Here is a 21,653-nt window from a genome sequence, read left to right as displayed (position 1 = left end):
GGTGATCAAATATCTTGGAAGAAAGTGGAAGGGTTATAAATGTGAGCTAAGGGATGAGTTTCTAGAAAAGTACAAAACTCTGGATGCAATGCGCAATAACAGGCTAGATTGAATACCGAGAGACCAATGGAATGGATTGATCCAAATATGGACAACAGATAAATCAAAGGTACAATTATAAACATTAAGATAGTTATTATGTCTTATATAGCATGATCGATATTAAGCTAGGAAGCACCGACTCGGATGCGGGGACACGGGAAGCGGGTGCGGGGACGTAGGGATTCGCAAATTCTCAAAGAATCTTGCATGTGAGCGCGGGGGGACTTGGCAAAGAAAAAATATTTATATATATTTTTATATACATATTATAGAATTGTAAGATGTAATATAAATACTTCATACATATTGTACTACTTCAAATGTAATAAAAGTCGATTATTACATCAATTATAGAGTATTGTTCACACTTGAAAATTACATAATATACTAGTAGTTATGGATTAATGTTGAGAAACTTCTTCTTCATCAACGTGATCAACATTTTCTGTAAAAAGAACTCCTTCCATTTCAGGTTCATCAAGAGAGAGGTTAGCCACCTCCAAGATACCTGCACGATCCATAGAATCAAAAGAATCTCCGCCAATATCCCACATCTTAGACTCCCCTGTCATATATTGATGACTTTTCCTCGATAAAAGACGAAGATTAGTGTGTACAAACACTAAATCTTCAGCACGTTGTGGTACTCTCTTATTCCTTCTCATCGAATGAATGAAGGAATATGTGCTCCAATTTCGCTCTGAACAAGATGAAGATGAGGGTTGACCACAGCGCTAGTGATTGTAAACTAGGAGTGGAAGCCCCATATATAACCCACCATGCTTTTGGATCAAGTGATGCTCGATTCTTCATAGAATCATATGATGACAAAATACCCAATCAAGTGATGCTCGATTCTTCATAGAATCACATGATGACAAAATACCCATAAAGGCAAAGAAATTAGCAAATTCCAAGGTTACCTTAGTCCTTTTTTCATCATTTGGGAAATACCTCATCAAGCATTTGTTCCTCTCATTTGAAATTTCTTGATCCTTATATGGAGGAACACGATTTGGAGCACCATTAATTCATTCCTTACTATAATACCTATAAAATAGAATGGAAATTTATGAAAAAAGTCACATATAATCTAAGACATTTGAATAATGGAATTCGTAATCTTAGAAAAAAGAAATTTACCTTGGATTTAAAGAATGTGCCAAGCAATGTAATGGAGTATTACTCTTGTTCCATCTACCAATTAGAATGGAATGAAAAATGGAATAAAAGCTTGATTCTTCGGTCAGCTCCTTTCCTTCAAAGCGGTATATAGACGCCTTCACTCCCTCAATCATGGAATCCCACATATCATAGATCAAATGAAGTGTAGGCTTGTCTGTGTCAGCACACCGAAGCATCTCATATATTGGATTAGTGAAAGAAATGACTCTCTCAACTTTGTCCCACCAAAGATCATTCAAAATTATTTCCTTCACATTTTGAGCCTTTCCAACATCATCTTCTCTATATGCTTCCCATTCATCAGAGATAACCAACTCTTTCAGACCACGCTTGATAAGCTTAAACCTTTTCAACATCACAATCACAGTAGCAAATCTGGTTTTAGCAACAGAGAGCAATTTTAAAGGCACAAATCTATTGAACAAAGCTAATCTCATAGAATGATTGGCAATAAAATTCTTCACCAGCACCGCATCCTCTGCAAGTTCACTAATCCAACGACACTCATGATAAGCAACTTGGTTAGCTTCGGTATTCTTGGGTGCACAAATATTCTTCAAAGCAAGATTTAAAGTGTGCACTACACAAGGTGTCCAAAAGATGTGAGGAAATTGTGACTCAATGATCAACCCTGCAGACTTGCATATCGGTGCATTATCCGTAACAACTTGAACCACACTTCTCGATCCAACTTCCATTATTGCCTCTTTCAACAAATTGGCAATAAAGAACCTGTCTTTAATTTCACCTTCACAATTGACAGCTCTTAAGAACATTGGAGAACTCTCTGTGACCGCCATAATATTGATGAGTGGTCATCTTTGAGGATCCCCTGATCCATCAGAGACAATACTTACACCTTTTTCATTCCAACTATCTTTGATTGGCATTAACAACCTTTCAATATTTGCCCTCTCCCTCTGAAGTAGTGTAGTCCTCAATGTATTATAACTGGGTGGAATAAAGCTAGCAATGTTGTTGGTGGATGCAAATGTGTAGAAATTTATATAGTGAGGATTTCTAGCCAAGTGAAATGGCAATCCAGAGGAATAGAACATCCTAGCAATTTCAGCCCTCAACTGTTCTCGAGCTTCGTTATTGAAAGCTCTTGCCACAGCTGAATCATTAACACCCTTTCTTTTTTTCAATTGAACATCCGGTATAAGTGAACTTCCACCCATATGTGAAATTCCACCATGTGGATTTGAAGTAGGAGGGAGTGGGATAGACGAAGATTTCGACCTCTTCAAATGTTCAGCTTCGTCAGTAAATTTTTGCATCTCAAATTTAACTTGAGGAGTCACAAAATTGCAAGTAGCTATTCCTTGTCCCTTGATCTTAAGTAGATGAGCTAACACACGGGAATAAGATCCCACATAACTTTTATGGCAATATTTACATTCAAACTTCACATTTCCTCCCTTTTTCCCAATTCTTTCTAACACAGTCACATACTTCCATAAGGGATAATTAGCATCTGTATCATTAGTACTACTCCCTACTGTGGCTGAAGAATTACCACTGGAACTCATTGTAATTAAAAGGCAGAACTGCAAAGCATAATATAAAAAAAAAAAATTATGCATAGTCGGCAGAGAGGGGAGAAGAATAGGGTGGATGGGAAAATTCTAGATAAGAGAAGATGTTTAATCTGATAAGTGATAAGTGATAAGTGATACCTGAAGTCGAAATCGAAGCAGATAGCAAAACCGAAGTCGAATTCGAAGCAGATAATCCAACCAGAGAAGTCGCGCCAACCAGAGAAGTCGAGCGAACTAGAGAAGAGGAAATCGAAGATGGGAAGCCAAACCGCAATCGAAGTCGCGCCAATCAGAGACGTCGAAGCAGAGGATGGAGATGGGAAACCAGAAATCGTAGTCAACCCACAGCAGAGAAGCCACACCAGACCACCAAAGAAGTCGAAGCAGATAGCAGAGAAGTCACGATGAAGGTTAGGGCTTTTCTTGTGTGAAACTGTGAAATTGGTGTGAAAAACGAGTCAGTCCCGCGTCTCTCCCGCGTTGAAGGTGAGTCGCTGCTGATCCAACTGTGGAGACGCGGTCAACGCGCGTCGAAGCCGCATTTCGGCGAGTCCAACGCGCGGGCGAACTCAATACGGAGGGGACGCGGACTCAGCACTGATTCTGCCGAGTCAGTGCTTCCTAGATATTAAGTGATTTATCATACTCTATATTTTTTTTTGCATTATGTAAGAAACGCAGTGCTATAAATTTTGAATGATTCTTACCAGGCTAAGGATGGGGTAGAGCCATCACGAGCTCAAATATTTATTGAAACCCATAAGGACCGTAAATTGATGGAACAAAGACATGCTGATGAAATGAATAGAGACTGATAAATCGAATAGAGAGGTAAATTGTTCTTTTATGGAGCTTGGTATATTAGTTTTTACGTAACATGCATCTGTATATGTGACAAAATTATATCTATTGCTTTTATATTAGGTTCCTGATGCATTCAGTCCTATTGATAAAGAATGAGGTAAGAATATATTTGGGTGCTATTTTCTTAAATATTGTCCTTTATTATTGAAGAATTTAAGATATTATTAACTCTATTAGGATTGAGAAGTATACGACGTTGCTATTGATGTTAATAGTGCTTGAAAAGACTATTTTTCTTACTTAATACATGGATGTTCTGCGTTATATTTAACCATTTATGCTTGCAATTATTAGAGTTCTCATGTGTTGGTGGTTTTTTAGAACGAAAAACATGGTTTGTGGATTCATGTTTGTGCTATAAATTTTGGAGGTAGTAGTGGTGTGGTGGTGCTTTGGCACCATGTTTGCAGGGTCTGGACTTTGGTACTTTGGGCATGGTTATGGTTTTATTCAAGGTCTGCATTTTTGTGCTATTACATATTTTATAGGGTACTAGATATGTGGGCATGGTTATGGTTTTATTCAAGGTATGCATTTTTGTGCTATTACATATTTTGCAGGTCTGGATTTGTGGGCATGGTTATGATTTTGTAATCACATATTTTTGTGTTATTTTCAGGTTAAATTACAAATGATAACTTTCAGTTGTGAAGACTTTGCAATGTTTTGTGTTCTATTTGGGATGCTTCGGAAAGATACTTATTACGAGACTAAGCACCTGCGAAGATGATTCTATTTTGAATTTTTTTTATAATATTTGGCTACTCAATGTTAGAGTTATTTTGTATGGTTAATTACTTGATGTCATGAATTATTATTGTTTATTATAAAATTATTTTTTATTTTACATAGAATTGATTCCTTTCATAGCATGCAAATGAGACTCAAATTTAATGATTTTAGTAATATAGATAAATGTTTACAAAAATTTCCAACAATTACAATATAAAAATAACTATATTTTTTAGCGGTAATTAAAATGGTTGTTAAAGGTTTCTTATATTAGCTATATGCAATTAGTCCCGCTAGACATTCAACGGCAAATGTTGCCTGAAACAAATGTTGGTAAATGGTTGTAGTTTTAACAACAATTGCAATAGTCGATAAAGCTCATAGTCACACATAGACTAAACTAACATTTGCTGGCAATAAAAAATGCTAGAAATTGTCCAAGTCTTAACGACAATTGCAATGGTCGGTAAAACTCTTGAATACATGCATAATTGAGTTGACACTTGGTGGCAATTGAAAATGCCGGGAAATGATTTAACTTATGTCGGCGATTCCAAAGGTAAACCCTAAAGGTTTTTACCAGCAATCAGAGGAATCGTCGGTAAAACCTTTACCGACCAAGCCTTCACCGACGAAAGGTTATTCCCCGATAAAACTTTTCACGGCTATCACAATCGCCGTAAAAGAATAAAAATAAACGCCAGTAAAAACCTATTCTGGTGTAGTGAAATTGAAACAATGACTATCTTTCAGTGTGCAAAAGTGGTATTAACCCATGAAAAGTTGTTAGAATCCCACATCAAAAAGATGTGTGGATATAATATCTTTTATAAGGATAAATCCTCCCCAACTCCACTAACTCAATTCCTAGGAGCAATTGCAATGGGAACAATTTGCTGGGTCAGTAAAAATCAAGATTGGGTCCCATCTCTATTACATAAAAAGTCAAGCTAAACACGTATCTCAATACAACCACTTCAACAAAACACATCTCTCAATATAGCCATATCAGTAAAATACAAATTCCTATACATTTTTCCTTCCCACCCAACATGGAGGCCAACAAATTCCCATTCCCTCCATATTGTCCACAATAAAACTACACCAAAAGACAATTTTTCAATACAACCACCAGCAAAACACATTTCCCAATACAGCCACATTAGCAAATCACAAAACCTAATACAACCACATCAGCAAAACACAAAACCCCATACATATTTGTTGGCCTAGACAAAATAACACCATTTCAAGTGCTCTAAGCTTGGTGAGTTGGGGTGCCCGGGACCTGCAGGTCCCGCTGTAATGCTCTTTTTGGGCATTAAATATTTTTATTTTTTAAAATCATAAATATGTAGTGTTTATCGCAACGAACACAATGATATATTTTTTGTTCGAAACAAAAATCAAATTCAATATGAAAAAGACACGACAATTCTAGACCATCGAATATAAACTCAAAATATTCGATGTTTTGATCAAGATGAATTTGATTTTTGTTTCAAACAAAAAATATACCATTGGATTCGTTATGAAAAATACTATATATTTATGATTTTTAAAAATAAAAATAAAACTTTTTATTACCCATAAAGGGTATTACAGCGGGACCTGTTGTAATTTTATTACAGCAGGTCCCGGGCTTTCTGGTGAGTTGGGCTTAGCCCATTTGCTGGGTTTGGGATGAACAAACTTGTAAGGCTAATATGATGTATCTATGGGAACTGAAACCTCAAAGCGGACAATATAGTTGGTGTGAGTGGGATGAGATTTCTAACAAAAATGCCAGACATATTTTATTGAACATACATAATTTTATTTCCAGCTTTTGGTTTATATTATGAAACAGAAAACAATAATTTCTTGTTTATTAAAAAAAAATTCTTGAATTGAATTTCGCTATACAACTTTGTTTTGAATAATAAGTAAAGAGGTAGAGAACATAAACTTATATTATTCTCGAGAAGCGGACAATCCAAAGTGAACAATATTATTAATATGTATGAGGGTATATGGATTTACCATAAACATGTCAAGCGATCAATCGATCGATAATCCGGGCTAGCGAAATTTAGTATTACCTTCAAATCAGAAGAGCTTATTAACTAAATTATATATGTTAATTGATCATGACAATCACAGACATATATATAGTCATATGACTCATATGTATATAGATACATGTATAAGTAATCTAACAGTCAGGGTCCTTACCGAAGGGGACACCACAAGTGGTAGAAACCTTTCTAGAATTAGGAGAATTAACAAATGGACTAAGACTAGGATTCCTGAAATATGCACAAATGCATGCCTTTTGCTCCCTCAGCTAGCTGCAGCATGTGCTCGTCGGTTTAGCTCCCAATATTGTCGCCGGCGCACACGAGCTCAACGCCGTGGGGTCGCACGTGAGTGCGTCCGACACCGGAACCAATAATAATTGGCTTGTTATCATTATCACCACCACCATCGTCTCTATGACAACATTAGAGTTTGAGATCATCTTCATTTTGAAGAGTTAATCAGTTGAACTTTGATGGAGGAGGGCCACTCTCGCGATCTACAGTCTCTCTATCTATAAAAATCTATAAAGAGATAAGAGTGGTTAGAATTGAGTGATGGAGCTTAATTTGTTTTTGTTGATGACTATATCGAGTAAATATGGGTCCTGTACATAAGACCAAAATTTGGTTAGTGCTTGTGCTTGTCAAATATAACCAGCTGGGTTACCAGGATAATGAGTGGCTGGGACCTGCTGTGAATTTTTTACGAGCCCAACGATACATTTTTTTTGTCTCAAACAAAAATCAAATTGAACATGAAAATTATGAACTGTTGAATATAAACCCGAAACATTCTGCGTTTCTCTTGCAATAAATTTAATTTTTGTTGGACAAAAACATTATACCGTTAGACTCGTAAATCTGATCAAAACACATTCATGAGGTCAGGCGTTTAAATCCTCCCTTCCATTATCTTGTGCTTGCTCTCTTATGCGCTCGACAACATATCAACCGCTTTTGACCCTTGTAGAAATGAGTGTTTGGCTTGTTGATGATGTGTGTGAACAGGTGTGCTGATGCAGCCCATATGGCCCACGCATTCATGGAGAGATATGACAGGCACATGAAGTAAGAATGGGATCATCTATCCCTTCAATTCACCAGACTGCAAGGCTATTATTGGAATCACGGGATCAAGAATATTTACATTACGTCTCTTTCGTTAATTTAGCATTTTATTATTCCTTTATTGTTGGCCATTATTGGCTCATTATTATTTTGTTTCCAAAAGGGTTGTTTAAACCTCATATGCTCGAGTATTTATGCATGTAGCCTCCAGAAGGTAGAGGCAGTTTTTGAATGAAATAATAAGACTTGATATACAAGTTTTGCTATCCAATTCTTGAGCATTCCTAGAATTCAACAAGAATTGAGGGCTTGATTTTGGCATCCATTGGATCAACGAAATTGAGTGGGTTTACCCTGGTATTCGCTTGCGGATCAACAGGTTTGAATATCACCATCACGCTGTAATTGCATTAGTTGGTATCAGAGGTTTAGGAGCGGTTCTTGCTGATGGCACCTAGGAGACATATGGAGCTGAGGTACCTGTGGCAGATATCTATCACCACGATGACATTGCTCGGATGCAACAATAGATCGAGGAGTTGTCAAGGTAGCTGGCAGCCGTGCTGGTTCAACAGAATGAGGGTCCGCGTTAGCCAGCACCACGAGGTGATGATGTACCATCATCCGACGACAGAGCGTCAGAGGAAGATGGTGACTGGCACAATCCGCTTGTTCCACCCCGACCTCGAGACCATCGTCTTGTCAATCAATATGAATCACGGAGGTGGGAGAATGGGTGTGTCACGCCCCTCTCTCCTAAGGTATACCGAAATGTACCTATTCCCATAAGAACGTGACTGGCAGGGGACCCCATCCACCGAACCAAGCCTTAATCCAATATATAAACCTAATAAAAAGTATATAAAATGAAAACAACTCCTGAAACATATAAAGAAACAATCTCTCCAAAATACTATACATACAGCCACCAAAATCATCGGAGTATCTAAACAACAGCGGAAATAAGAAGACCCCGAGATGAAACTGAGTAAATACGTAACACATATACAAATACAATACCCAAAATCCTCAAAACTCGCTAAAGAAACAACTTGAAGCTACACATCAGCTCATGCGTCCCGCCGCTGACCATCGTCACCTAAATCCAACTCACCTGAAAGAGAAACAAGAAGAGGGGTGAGCCAAGAAGCTCAGTAGGGCGTAGAAAGGGAACACCGATATCCAAAAATAAGAAATCCAGGAATATGATGCATAATATGAAGTACAATAAATATGTAACTATCAGCAATCCAACCAAGTGACATGACAGCCGATAAGGCAATATAACGCCGTAATCACAAACACCAATCTCCGATAATCCATAATCTATAATCCACCCCTGGACCCGACCTAATCCCCGTAGGGTGTCTCCCAGTCCAGGTCCACACCGAAACTGGATGAGGATCGGATATCCCGATAGCATAGCCTACACCAGAGAGTGTCCCTTGTGATGCACCTCACCTCAGACGGTCTACAGGTACATACCCAGTTTATTGTATAATCCATCATAATCCAATATATTTGGGCTTCTATATGGGCCCCACAGTCTACATCAACGACCTCCAATCACCTCACTTATAAAAACATACCAACAATGATAATCAACAGAGAATACGTATAAATCATACAAACAGGTCGTATTTCCACCCCCGGAAACCGACAGAACCATAATATAACAAGAGTCCGTGAAACCGAAACTCTAGAATCACACGAGAAAGACATAGAAACCCCTACCTGAAAATCGAAAAGACAATACCACACCCGCGTCCCCGATAAACCCCTAACTCCGAAAGTCAACGCACTCCGAATCTCAACCGAGATCACCGTCCACATCGAAAAACACAATATACGAAAATACAGTTAAAATATGTCCGGTCAACCATGGTGAACGGTCAAAGTCAACGGTCAACAGTGGTAAACCGGGTCAACTAGTGTCAAACCAGGTCAAACAGGGTAAAATGGGTCAAAACCGGGTGAAATGGGTTAAATCGGGTCAGACCGATCAACACACCAGTCAACCGAGTCAACTCGCCCTGACTCGGTCAACTCAACCGAAACCCACTCAACACCACCGCCGACGATCCGACCACCCAAACCTGCCAAATCTTACATCAAATTGAAGAGCTCGATGAGATGAACTCATAGGTACCTGAAACAAGACAAACCGTTGCTGGAATCGGCCGGATCGACTAAAGGAAGTTCACGGTGGCCGGAACTTCAATCTCAGATTTCTCCCAAACCGAAGCTCCGTTCGACGTGATTCAAGTTGGGTTACACTCGTCTCGTCAATATGCTTTTTTTGGTACCAACCACGAACACCACCGTCACCGGAATCACAAAATCACCGTTGAACCCGTTTAAGAGAGAGAAAGAGGGGAGAGATAGAAAAAATCTCTAAACAAGAGGGTATTTTTGCAATATTTTTTTTTTTTTTTATTTTTTTAATTTTCTTTTATGCAATCTTTTACTTTCAAAAACACCCATCTTTCAAAAACACCCCTAACTAAAATGTTCCAATTAACTACAAGAATTCATAATAAATCCAATTCAAATCCGATTAAAGTAATTCTTGTGCAACAGTCTCTCCAAAATACCATACATACACCCACCAAAACCATCGGAGTATCTAAACAACAGCGGAAATAAGAAGACATATCTTCCTGAGATCAAACTGAGTAAATACATAAAACATATACAAATACAATACCCAAAATCCATAAAACTCGCTAAGAAACAACTCCAAGCTACACATCAGCTCATGTGTCCCACCGCTGACCATCGTCACCTAAATCCAACTCACCTGAAAGGGAAATAAGAAGAGGGGTGAGCCAAGAAGCTCAGTAGGGCGTAGAAAGGGAACACCGATATCCAAAAATAAGAAATCCAGGAATATGATGCATAATATGAAGTACAATAAATATGTAACTATCAGTAATCCAACCAAGTAACATGACAGCCGATAAGGCTATACAACGTCGTAATCACAAACACCAATCTCCGATAATCCATAATCCACCCCTGGACCCACCCTAATCCCCGTAGGGTGTCTCCCAGTCCAGGTCCACACCGAAACTGGATGAGGATCGGATATCCCGATAGCATAGCCTACACCAGAGAGTGTCCCTTGTGATGCACCTCACCTCAGACGGTCTACAGGTACATACCAGTTTATTGTATAATCCATCATATTTGGGCTCCTATATGGGCCCCACAGTCTACATCAACGACCTCCAATCACCTCACTTATAAAAACATACCAACAATGATAATCAACAGAGAATACGTATAAATCATACAAACAGGTCGTATTTCCACCCTCGGAAACCGACAGAACCATAATATAGCAAGAGTCCGTGAAACCAAAACTCTAGAATCACACGAGAAAGACATAGAAACCCCTACTTGAAAATCGAAAAGCAAATACCACACCCGCGTCCCCGACAAACCCCTAACTCCGAAAGTCAACACGCTCCGAATCTTAACCGAGATCACCGTTTACATCGAAAAACACAATATACGAAAATACAGTTAAAATACATTCGGTCAACCATGGTGAACGGTCAAAGTCAACGATCAACAGTGGTAAAGCGGGTCAACCAGTGTCAAATCAGGTCAAACAGGGTGAAATGGGTCAAAACCGGGTGAAATGGGTTAAATCGGGTCAGACCGATCAACACACCAGTCAACCGAGTCAACTCGGCCTGACTCGGTCAACTCAGTCGAAACCCACTCAACACCACCGTCGACGATCCGACCACCCAAACCTGCCAAATCTTACATCAAATTGAAGAGCTCGATCAGATGAACTCATAGGTACCTGAAACAAGACAAACCGTTGCTGGAATCCGCCGGATTGACTAAAGGAAGTTCACGGTGGCCGGAACTTCAATCTTAAATTTCTCCCAAACCGGAGCTCCGTTCGACGTGATTCAAGTTGGGTTACACTCATCTCGTCAATACGCTTCTTTTGGTACCAACCACGAACACCACCGTCGTCGGAATCACGAAATCACCGTTGAACCCGTTTAAGAGAGAGAAAGAGGGGAGAGAGAGAGAAAATCGCTAAACAAGAGGGTATTTTTGCAATATTTTTTTATTTTTTAATTATTTTCATTTTCTTTTATGCTATCTTTTACTTTCAAAAACACACATCTTTCAAAAACACCCCTAACTAAAATGTTCCAATTAAGTACAAAAATTCATAATAAATCCAATTTAAATCCGATTTAAGTATTTCTTGCGCAACAGTCTCTCCAAAATACCATACATACACCAACCAAAACCATCGGAGTATCTAAACAACAGCGGAAATAAGAAGACATATCTTCCTGAGATCAAACTGAGTAAATACGTAACACATATACAAATACAATACCCAAAATCCATAAAACTCGCTAAGAAACAACTCGAAGCTACACATCAGCTTATGTGTCCCGCCGCTGACCATCGTCACCTAAATCCAACTCACCTGGAAGGGAAACAAGAAGAGGGGTGAGCCAAGAAGCTCAGTAGGGCATAGAAAGGGAACACCGATATCCATAAATAAGAAATCCAGGAATATGATGCATAATATGAAGTACAATAAATATGTAACTATCAGTAATCCAACCAAGTAACATGACAGCCGATAAGGCTATACAACACCGTAACCACAAACAACAGTCTCCGATAATCCATAATCCATAATCCACCCCTAGACCCACCCTAATCTTCATAGGGTATCTCCCAGTCTAGGTCCACACCGAAACTGGATGAGGATCGGATATCCCGATAGCATAGCCTACACCAGAGAGCGTCCCCTATGATGCACCTCACCTCAGACGGTCTAAAGGTACGTACCCAGTTTATTGTATAATCTATCATAAATCCATATCCAACAGATTGGCTCCTATATGGGCCCCACAGTGTACATCAACCACCTCCAATCACCCCACTCCCAAAAACATACCAACAATGACAATCAACAAAGAATACGTATAAATCAAACAAACAGATCGTATTTCCACCCCCGAAAATCGACAGAACCATAATATAACAAGAGTCCGTGAAATCGGAACTTTAGAATCACACGCGAGAGACATAGAAACGCCCACCTGGAAATCGGAAAGCAAATACCACACCCGCGTCCCCGATAAACCCCTTACTCCGAAAGCCAACCCGCTCCGAATCTCAACCGGGATCAATGTCTACATCGAAAAACACAATATACGAAAATATAATTAAAATACGTTCGGTCAACTATGGTTAACGGTCAAAGTCAACGGTCAATGGTCGACCGCGGTAAACCAGGTCAACTAATGTCAAACCAGGTCAAACCGGGTTAAACCGCTCAACACACCAGTCAACCGAGTCAACTCGGCCTGACTCGGTCAACTCGGCCGAAACCCACTCAACACCACCGCCGGTGATCCGGCCACCCAAACCTGCCAAATTTTATATCAAATTGAAGAGCTTGATGAGATGAACTCATAGGTACCTGAAACAAGCCAAACCGTCGTCAGAATCTGCCGGATTGACCAAAGAAAGTGCACGGTAGCCGGAACTTCAATCTCAGATTTCTCCCAAACTGAAGCTCCGTTCGACGTGATTCAAGTTGGGTTACACTCGTATCGTCAAAATAGTTGGTGACCGTGGAGAAGAGAGAGAAAAAGGAGAGAGAGAGAGAAAATCGTAGGAAGAGGGCTTAGTTACAATTTTTTATTTTTTAATTATTTTTAATTATTTCTTTTATACAATCTTTTACTTTCAAAAACACCCCTTAGTAAAATGTTCCAATTAACATTAAAAATTTATATTAAATCCAATTTAAATCCGATTTGAGTAATTCTTGCGCCAAAAATGTTCTTTTAAAATCCTCTATGTATGAAAAATATTTTCATACTTTTCTGTAATTTAATTTTTATTCTCCCCAAATCCCGATTCACGATCACCGAGGTTCACTCCACCTCGATTATACCATAAACAGTGTATAATCGGGTCAAGATATTACATCCTCCCCCCTTTAAGAAAATTTCGTCTTCGAAATTAAAATCATACATAGGTAGTGAATAACTCTGAATATCTAGCTCGTATGTCAGACTCTTACTCCTAGGTCGCCTCCTCGGCTCCATAGTGCTGCCATATCACCTTGACTAAGGGTATGGCCTTTGATCGTAATCATCTCTCTTGTCTATCCGCAATCTTGATAGGACGTGTCTCAAAAGTAGCATCCTCACCAATCTCTATGGTAGACCAGTCTAATATATGAGAAGGATCTCTATGGTATCTCCGTAACATAGACACATGAAATACACCATGTACCCTGACAACTGTGGGGGTAAAGCTAATCGATAAGCTACTGTCCCCACTCTCTCCAAAATCTCAAATGGTCCTATAAACCTCGGAGCTAATTTCCCCGCTCTCCCATACCTCTGTACCCCTCCTTCAGACTAACCCTCAGAAACATGTGATCCCCCACCTGAAACTCTAGTAGTCTGCTGCACCATCTCTGGACCCAATAATGGTCTGTCTCCAACCTCAGACCAACACAATGGTGATCTATAAGGTTTCCTATATAATGCCTCATACGGTGCCATATGAATATTACTCTGGTAGCTATTATTGTACACAAACTCAACCAAAGGAATATGAGTCTCCCAATCACTTCGAAAATCTACCACCCAAGTCCGAAGCATATCCTCCAGAATCTGAATGGTACGCTCACTCTGCCCATCAGTCTAAGGATGAAAAGCTGTACCGAAGTTCAGTTTCGTCCGTAGAACATCCTGAAAACTGCCCCAAAATCGTGAAGTAAATTTGGGATCCCAATCAGACACAATACTCAATGGTACGCCATGCCGTCGGACTATCTCCCATACATACAATCTAGTCAACGACTCTATCGGATCTGTCTGACGAATAGGCATAAATCGAGCTGTCTTTGTCAACCAATCAACAGTAACCCAAACCGCATCATGCCTCCGTGAAGTCATAGGTTAACCCATCACAAAATCCATAATAAGATGCTCCCACTTCCACTCAGGTAGTGGAAGTGGCTGTAACAATCCTGTGGGTCGTCGATGCTCTGCCTTTACCTGTTGATAGGTAAGACATCGAGTCACGGTCCGTGCAACATCTCTCTTCATGCCACTCCACCAATACTGTCTCCGTAAATCTCGATACATCTTGGTATCAGCAGGATGCATCGCAAAATATGAATGGTGTGCCTCCCGAAGTATCTCCTCCCGTAACTCGGTATCCTCTGGGACCACTAACTGGCCCCGAAATCTAACTCCACCGTCGGTGCCTCTGATCCATCCCTCTATATCCTCAACGTCATCAAATAATGCATCCAACACCTACTATACAATTGTCGGACGAGCAATCAAACTCCGTAAACTCAATGAGTCTCCACGCTCCTCCATGTCCAGTCGGTATTGACTATGCGTATCCACTAACTCAAATTCACGGATAGCCAACCGAGCTACAACCAATCTCCTACTCAAGGCATCAGTCACCACATTGGCCTTGCCTGGATGATACTGTAAAGTAAAATCAAAGTCCTCCAGGTACTCCATCTATCTACGCTGTCTCTGGTTCAGATCTCTCTGAGTAAACAAATACCGAAGACTCCTATGATCTGAGAATATCTCAAATCTCTCTCCATAAAGATAATATCTCCACTGATTTAGTGCGAACACAACAGCAGCTAACTGCAAACCATGCACTGGATAATTCCTCTCATGCGGCTTCAGTAGACGTGAAGCATACTCAACCACTCTGTCCTGCTGCATCAGCACACAACCCAATCCAACTCCTGAAGCATCACAATATACCTGATAGCCAATATCTCTGTCTGGTATCACCAACACTGGTGGCGACGTGAGTCGTGTCTTGAACTCCTGAAAAGCTTGCTCACACTCGTCTGACCATACAAACGGAACATTCTTTCAGGTCAACTGTGTCATTGGCGCTGCAATCCATGAGAACCCCTGAATAAAACGCCGATAATACCTTGCTAACCCCAAGAAACTATGAATCTCTCCTTCATTCTTCGGTCTCCTCCATGCTATCACTGCCTCTACCTTAGCTGGATCCACTGCTATTCCCTCATGGGAAATCACATGCCTTAAAAATTTCACCTGAGTCACCCAAAACTCACACTTACTCAGCTTGGCATACAATCTATGCTCCCTGAGCATCTGCAGCACAATCCCCAAATGTCTAACATGCTCCTCCTCAGTTTGAATAAATCAATATGTCCTCAATGAACACAATCACAAACTGATCCAGATACGGCCTGAATACCCTATGCATCAAATCCATAAACGTTACGGGTGCAATGGTTAGCCCAAATGGCATAACCAAGTACTCATAATGACCAAACCGTGTGCAAAAAGCTATCTTCGGAAAATCCTTCTCCCGAATCCTCAGCTGGTGATATCCCGACCTGAGATCAATCTTGGAGTAATAATGACTACCCCTCAACTGATCAAACAGATCATTAATCCTCGACAATGGATATTTATTCTTCACTATCACCAGATTTAGCTGTCGGTAGTCCACACCCATCCGCATCGTACCATCCTTATTTTTCACAAATAGAACAGGTGCTCCCCAAGGTGAAGTGCTCGGTCTGATAAAACCCAACTTCTGTAAACCTGTCAACTGAGTGTCTAACTCCTTCAGCTCTGCTGGTGCCATCCTATACGGTGGTATAGAAATAGGATCTGTACCTGGATATAACTCAATCACAAAATCAATCTCTCTCTGCGGTGGTAACCCCGGTAAATCATCAGGAAAAACATCCATATAATGCTCCATAACAGGTATAGACGCAGAAGACTCCTCCCTAGATTTTGAGGTAATCAAACCAGCTATAACACAATCGGTGTACTGAGGATTATCTAGAAAATGTGGACACGGAAGAAGTCTCGTCCCACGAAATCTAACCCTCGTCGTAGGTGTGGTCAGTGTAATCCTCCTCTCAACACACTCTATAATCGCCTCATACTCAGTCAACCAATCCAATCCGAGAATAACATCAAAATCAATAAATGACATCACAAACAAATCCGCTCTAAACTCATGGTCTGCGAAACTAAATACACAGTCCCTACAGATACCACTAATCACAGTACTTCATCCTAGGGGCAAATCAACTATAAATCTCCTCGCCACTCCCGTAATCCCTAAACCTAATGCCTCAGCAAATAATGTAGAAATAAATAAGAGAAACCTACCTCCCAAATGATCTCGCTCTGCTGGTACTGCATCAGGCCCGAGTGCATACACTCCACCTCTATGGACCTGTTGCTACTGCTGAGCTGATGGTCTACCCCGTCTTGCAGGACCTCTCGGTGCTAGAATAAGTGCTGGTGCTGGTGTTGGTGTTGGTGCTGGAGCTCTCTGACCTAGAGGTACTGGCGGAGCAGGTCCTCCACCCTGTGGGCAATCTCTCCGAGTATGTCCTGGCAAGCCACACTGGAAACATAACGGGTTGTTTGCCATAGGACAATCCCAACGTATATGGCCCACTTGACCACATGCATAGCAATGCTTAGGCTGCTGCTCCTGTCTCGAAGCCTGTCCCAGCTGACCCTATCTCTGCCCCTGTTGACCCTGTCTAGGACCCTGCTGTCCCTGCCTACGTCCCCGATAACTCTGTCGCTGACTCTGAGAACTCTACCCCTGACTCTGCTGCTGCGCACGGGTATCAGTCCTATGTCAACGCTGACTACTCTCACTAATAGTAGATGTAGAACTCTCAAGCTTCCTCTTATGAATCTCCCAATAATCCTTAATCTCCACTAATTTCCTCTTAACTTCGAGTGCCTTATCAATACGCTCGCGATAGGTGGTGATAGTCTGAGCCGCCAAGTGAGGTGAAATCTTCGGTGATAATCCTCTCCGAAATCTCAGTATCTTCTTTTCCTCTGTGGAAATGTACTCCTCCCCATATCGCCCTAACTCCTTAAAGCGAGCCTAATAATGAGTCATTGTCATATCCGGAGACTGAATCAACTCAAGGAACTCCTTAGCTTTAGCTACACGCACTGTATGTGGTACATATTGTGCTAGAAAAACTGTCTCAAACTATTCCCATGGCATTCCCTCCCTGCCCCAACTAACTGTCATCACCTCCCACCATGTAAAAACATCACCCTCTAAGAACTCTGCAGCTAATAAAGCCTTCCTCTCCTTAGGAATCTGCAAGGAAGTCATCTTCTTGCGTAACTGGCGAAACCACTCCTCTGTTGCCACTGGATCTATCACTCCTCTATAAACCGGAGGATTCATCTTTCGTAACTCAGCTAGCTCCTTGATCGAAGTATTAATTGCCAAAGGAGCTGCCTGTGCCTCCAGAATCTGTCCTGCACCTCCCTGTAACCCACCCAAAACCGAAACCTGTGCTGGAACCTCAACAGGAGCATGTAATGCAGCTGGGGCTGGAGCGGAAATCTGTGTCACAAGTCCTGTAACTGTCTGCATAAGAGCTCACACCAACTCAATAACATCCCGGACCTCATGTCGTAAAGTAGTCACTACCGCCTCTACCCCCTGTGGTGCTTGCTGTACCAGTGGCACCTCCTTGTCCTCCCCAATATCATCTACTGGAGCTACATAAGCTCCTCGCCTGCCCCCGCCCCTTCCACATCTCACACCTCTACCAAGTCTCGCACCCCTACCTCTCCGACCTCGCCCACGCTCTAATGGAACCACCTCGGGCATACCCGTCTCATCTACCCCCTGAGGCTCATCCACCTCATGTAGTCCCCTACCCCGTCCATGTCCTCACACCCGAGTATTACGTGTCAACCATATCTACAAAATGTAACACACGTATACATAAATCTAAAAGAAAGAAACACAAAGATAAAAACTCGCCAGGTCAGCCGGGAAGCGCATGATGTGTAGCCAACGACATAACTTAGGTAGTTTAACCACTGTAAGTATCTAAACCTACAGCTCCGATACCAAACTGTCAAGCCCCTCTCTCCTAAGGTATACCGAAGTGTACATATTCCCATAAGAACGTGACCAGCAAGGGATCTCATCCCCCGAACCAAGCCTTAATCCAATATATAAACCTAATAAAAAGTATATAAAATGAAAACCACTCCTGAAACATATAGGGAAACAGTCTATCCAAAATACCATACATACACCCACCCACCAAAACCATCAGAGTATCTAAACAACAGTGGAAATAAGAGGACCCGAGATCAAACTGAGTAAATACGTAACACATATACAAATACAATACCCAAAATCCTCAAAACTCGCTAAAGAAACAACTCGAAGCTACACATCAGCGCATGCGTCCCGCCGCTGACCATCGTCACCTAAATCCAACTCACCTGAAAGGGAAACAAGAAGAGGAGTGAGCCGAGAAGCTCAGTAGGGCATAGAAAGGGAACACCGATATCCAGAAATAAGAAATCTAGGAATATGATGCATAATATGAAGTACAATAAATATGTAACTATCAGTATTCCAACCAAGTAACATGACAGCCGATAAGGCTATAGAACACCGTAATCACAAACACCAGTCTCCGGTAATCCATAATCCATAATTCATAATCCACCCCTGGACCCACCCTAATCCTCATAGGGTGTCTCCTAGTCCAAGTCCACACCGAAACTGGATGAGGATTGATATCCCGATAGCATAGCCTACACCAGAAAGCGTTCCCTGTGATGCACCTCACCTTAGACGGTCTACAGGTACGTACCCAGTTTATTGTATAATCCATCATAATCCAATATATTGGGCTCCTATATGGGCCCCACAGTCTACATCAACCACCTCCAATCACCTCACTCCTAAAAACTTACCAACAATGATAATCAACAGAGAATACGTATAAATCATACAAACATGTCTTATTTCCACCCCCGGAAGCCGACAGAACCATAATATAATAAGAGTCCGTGAAACCGGAACTCTAGAATCACACGCGAGAGACATAGAAACCCATACCACAAAATCGGAAAGCAAATACCACACCCGCGTCCCCAATAAACCCCTAACTCCGAAAGTCAACCCGCTCCGAATCTCAACCGGGATCATCGTCTACATTGAAAAACACAATATACGAAAATACAGTTAAAATACATTCGGTCAACTATGGTCAACGGTCAACAGTGGTAAACCAGGTCAACCAGTGTCAAACCAGGTCAAACCGGGTGAAATGGGTCAAACCGGGTGAAATGGGTTAAACTGGGTCATACCGATCAACACACCAGTCAACCGAGTTAACTCGCCCTGACTAAAATACAATCTTTTACTTTCAAAAACACCCATCTTTTAAAAACACCCCTAACTAAAATGTTCCAATTAACTTCAAAAATTCATAATAAATCCAATTTAAATCTGATTTTAGTAATTTTTGTGCCAAAATTTTTTTTTAGATCCCCATTTATGAAAAATATTTTCATACCTTTACTTATTTTAATTTCTATTCTCTCCAAATCCCAATTCACGATCATCGAGGTTCACTCCACCTCGATTAACGTGCGAAAATATCATAAACAATGTATAATTGGGTCAGGATATTACAGGGTTGAAGATTGATATCCCTGAATTGGATGGAGGTTTATAGGCAGAGGAATTTTTGAATTGGATCAACGCGGTGGAATAAGTCCTGGACTTTAAGGAGGTTCCAGAAGATAAGAAGGTGGCATTCATATGAACTCGATTTAAGGGCCATTCCTCTGCTTGGTGGCAGCAGCTCAAATTGAGTAGGAAGCGGCAGGGCAAAGGCAAAATAGTATCATGGGAGAAGCTCAAGAAATATATGCGTGGCACTTTCTTGCCACACAATTATACCCGGACTCTTTATCAACAATTGCAAATCTAACGGTGGGGTCTCACTCAGTGGATGACTATACCAAAGAATTCTATCAGTTGGTGGCTCGTAATGATCTGGCCGAGATGGAAGAACAATTGGTCTCTCGTTACATTGGTGGATTGCCTATTCAACTCCAGGATGTGGTTAATTTGTTTGATCTATATACAGTCTCTAAAGCTTTCCAACGAGCCAAACAATTGGAGAAGCAGTTGAGCCGTAAAGGCAACTGCTTGGGGAAGTGGGTCATCGTATGGCGGACTGTCCAAAACGAACTAGAAAAGGATTGCTTGTGGAGTTGGAAGAATTTTTGGAGTCCCAAGAACCACGGTATGATCCCGACCCAAAGGATTATAATGGCCAGTTGAGGAGATGGTCAAAGGAGATCAGGGACCATTGTTGGTCATCAAACGGGCGTGCTACCCACCCCGTGCTTCGAAAGAAGTGGCCAACACCCAATAATATTTTCCAATCCACATGTACCATTGGAGGCAAAGTTTGCAGTTTGATCATTGACTCTAGTAGCTGCGAAAATGTCATCTCAGATGTGGCAGTACAAAAGCTAAATTTCCAAGTGGAGGAACACTCGAAGCCATACAAAATCAATTGGTTGAAGGAGGGGAGTGAAGTCACAGTTACGAAGAGATGTCGCGTGTCATTTTCTATTGGAAGAAAATATCGGGATAGAGTGTGGTGTGATGTAATCATTATGGATGCGTGCCACTTACTCCTTGGTCAACTGTGGCAGTTCGATCGCTGCGTCCTACATGATGGGAGGAAGAATACTTACTCTTTTATGTTTGAAGCTACGAAGATTGTGTTAATTTCCAATAATGAAGATGCACCACCAGCGGCACCCACAACCATACAGGGACCTAACTTACTATCTATGGCCCAGTTCGAAAGTGAGTTTCAAGAAAACAATGTACTCTACATGTTGATTACAAAAGAAGTGGTCTACACTACACAAGATCCACCTGAACCAGTACAAAAATTATTAGCCGAGTTCCATGATGTGTTTCCTAACGCTCTACCTGATACTCTGCCCCCATTAATGAGTGTTCAGCATCATATTGACCTTATTTATCGAATGAGTCCAATGGAGCATGAGGAGTTACGGTGCCAAGTGGAAGAGCTATTGGAGAAAGGACATATCAAAGAGAGTCTTAGTCCTTGTTCTGTACCAGCACTACTCACTCCAAAAAAAGATGGAACATGGAGAATGTGTGTGGACAGCAGGGCCATCAACAAAATCACGGTCAGGTATCG

At 41.1% G+C, this 21,653-nt stretch overlaps 2 protein-coding genes across 2 annotated transcripts; both read right to left on the bottom strand.

The window, feature by feature from the left end:
* Positions 1 to 1,333: 1,333 nt before the first annotated feature.
* On the bottom strand, positions 1,334 to 2,105 carry LOC119998424. Its single transcript, XM_038845754.1, has 2 exons — positions 1,752 to 2,105; positions 1,334 to 1,632 (listed from the first exon to the last, which is right to left on the bottom strand). Exons 1-2 carry the CDS (start codon positions 2,085 to 2,087, stop codon positions 1,627 to 1,629), a joined length of 342 nt encoding a protein of 113 aa, XP_038701682.1. The 5' UTR covers positions 2,088 to 2,105; the 3' UTR covers positions 1,334 to 1,626.
* Positions 2,103 to 2,987, bottom strand: LOC119998566. Its single transcript, XM_038845914.1, has 2 exons — positions 2,967 to 2,987; positions 2,103 to 2,837 (listed from the first exon to the last, which is right to left on the bottom strand). Exon 2 carries the CDS (start codon positions 2,817 to 2,819, stop codon positions 2,103 to 2,105), a length of 717 nt encoding a protein of 238 aa, XP_038701842.1. The 5' UTR covers positions 2,820 to 2,837; positions 2,967 to 2,987.
* Between the last annotated feature and the right edge of the window lie 18,666 nt (positions 2,988 to 21,653).

The sequence above is a fragment of the Tripterygium wilfordii genome, chromosome 5 (assembly GCF_013401445.1).
Source record: "Tripterygium wilfordii isolate XIE 37 chromosome 5, ASM1340144v1, whole genome shotgun sequence".
Taxonomy (NCBI): domain Eukaryota; kingdom Viridiplantae; phylum Streptophyta; class Magnoliopsida; order Celastrales; family Celastraceae; genus Tripterygium; species Tripterygium wilfordii.
Note: the sequence above shows the minus strand (reverse complement) of the source record. Positions and strands in the feature narration are given on the sequence as shown.

What these genes read in the sequence shown, in the direction of transcription:
- LOC119998424 (XM_038845754.1), bottom strand. Translation starts at nt 2,087, where the DNA reads ATGGCGGTCACAGAGAGTTCTCCAATGTTCTTAAGAGCTGTCAATTGT.
- LOC119998566 (XM_038845914.1), bottom strand. Translation starts at nt 2,819, where the DNA reads ATGAGTTCCAGTGGTAATTCTTCAGCCACAGTAGGGAGTAGTACTAAT.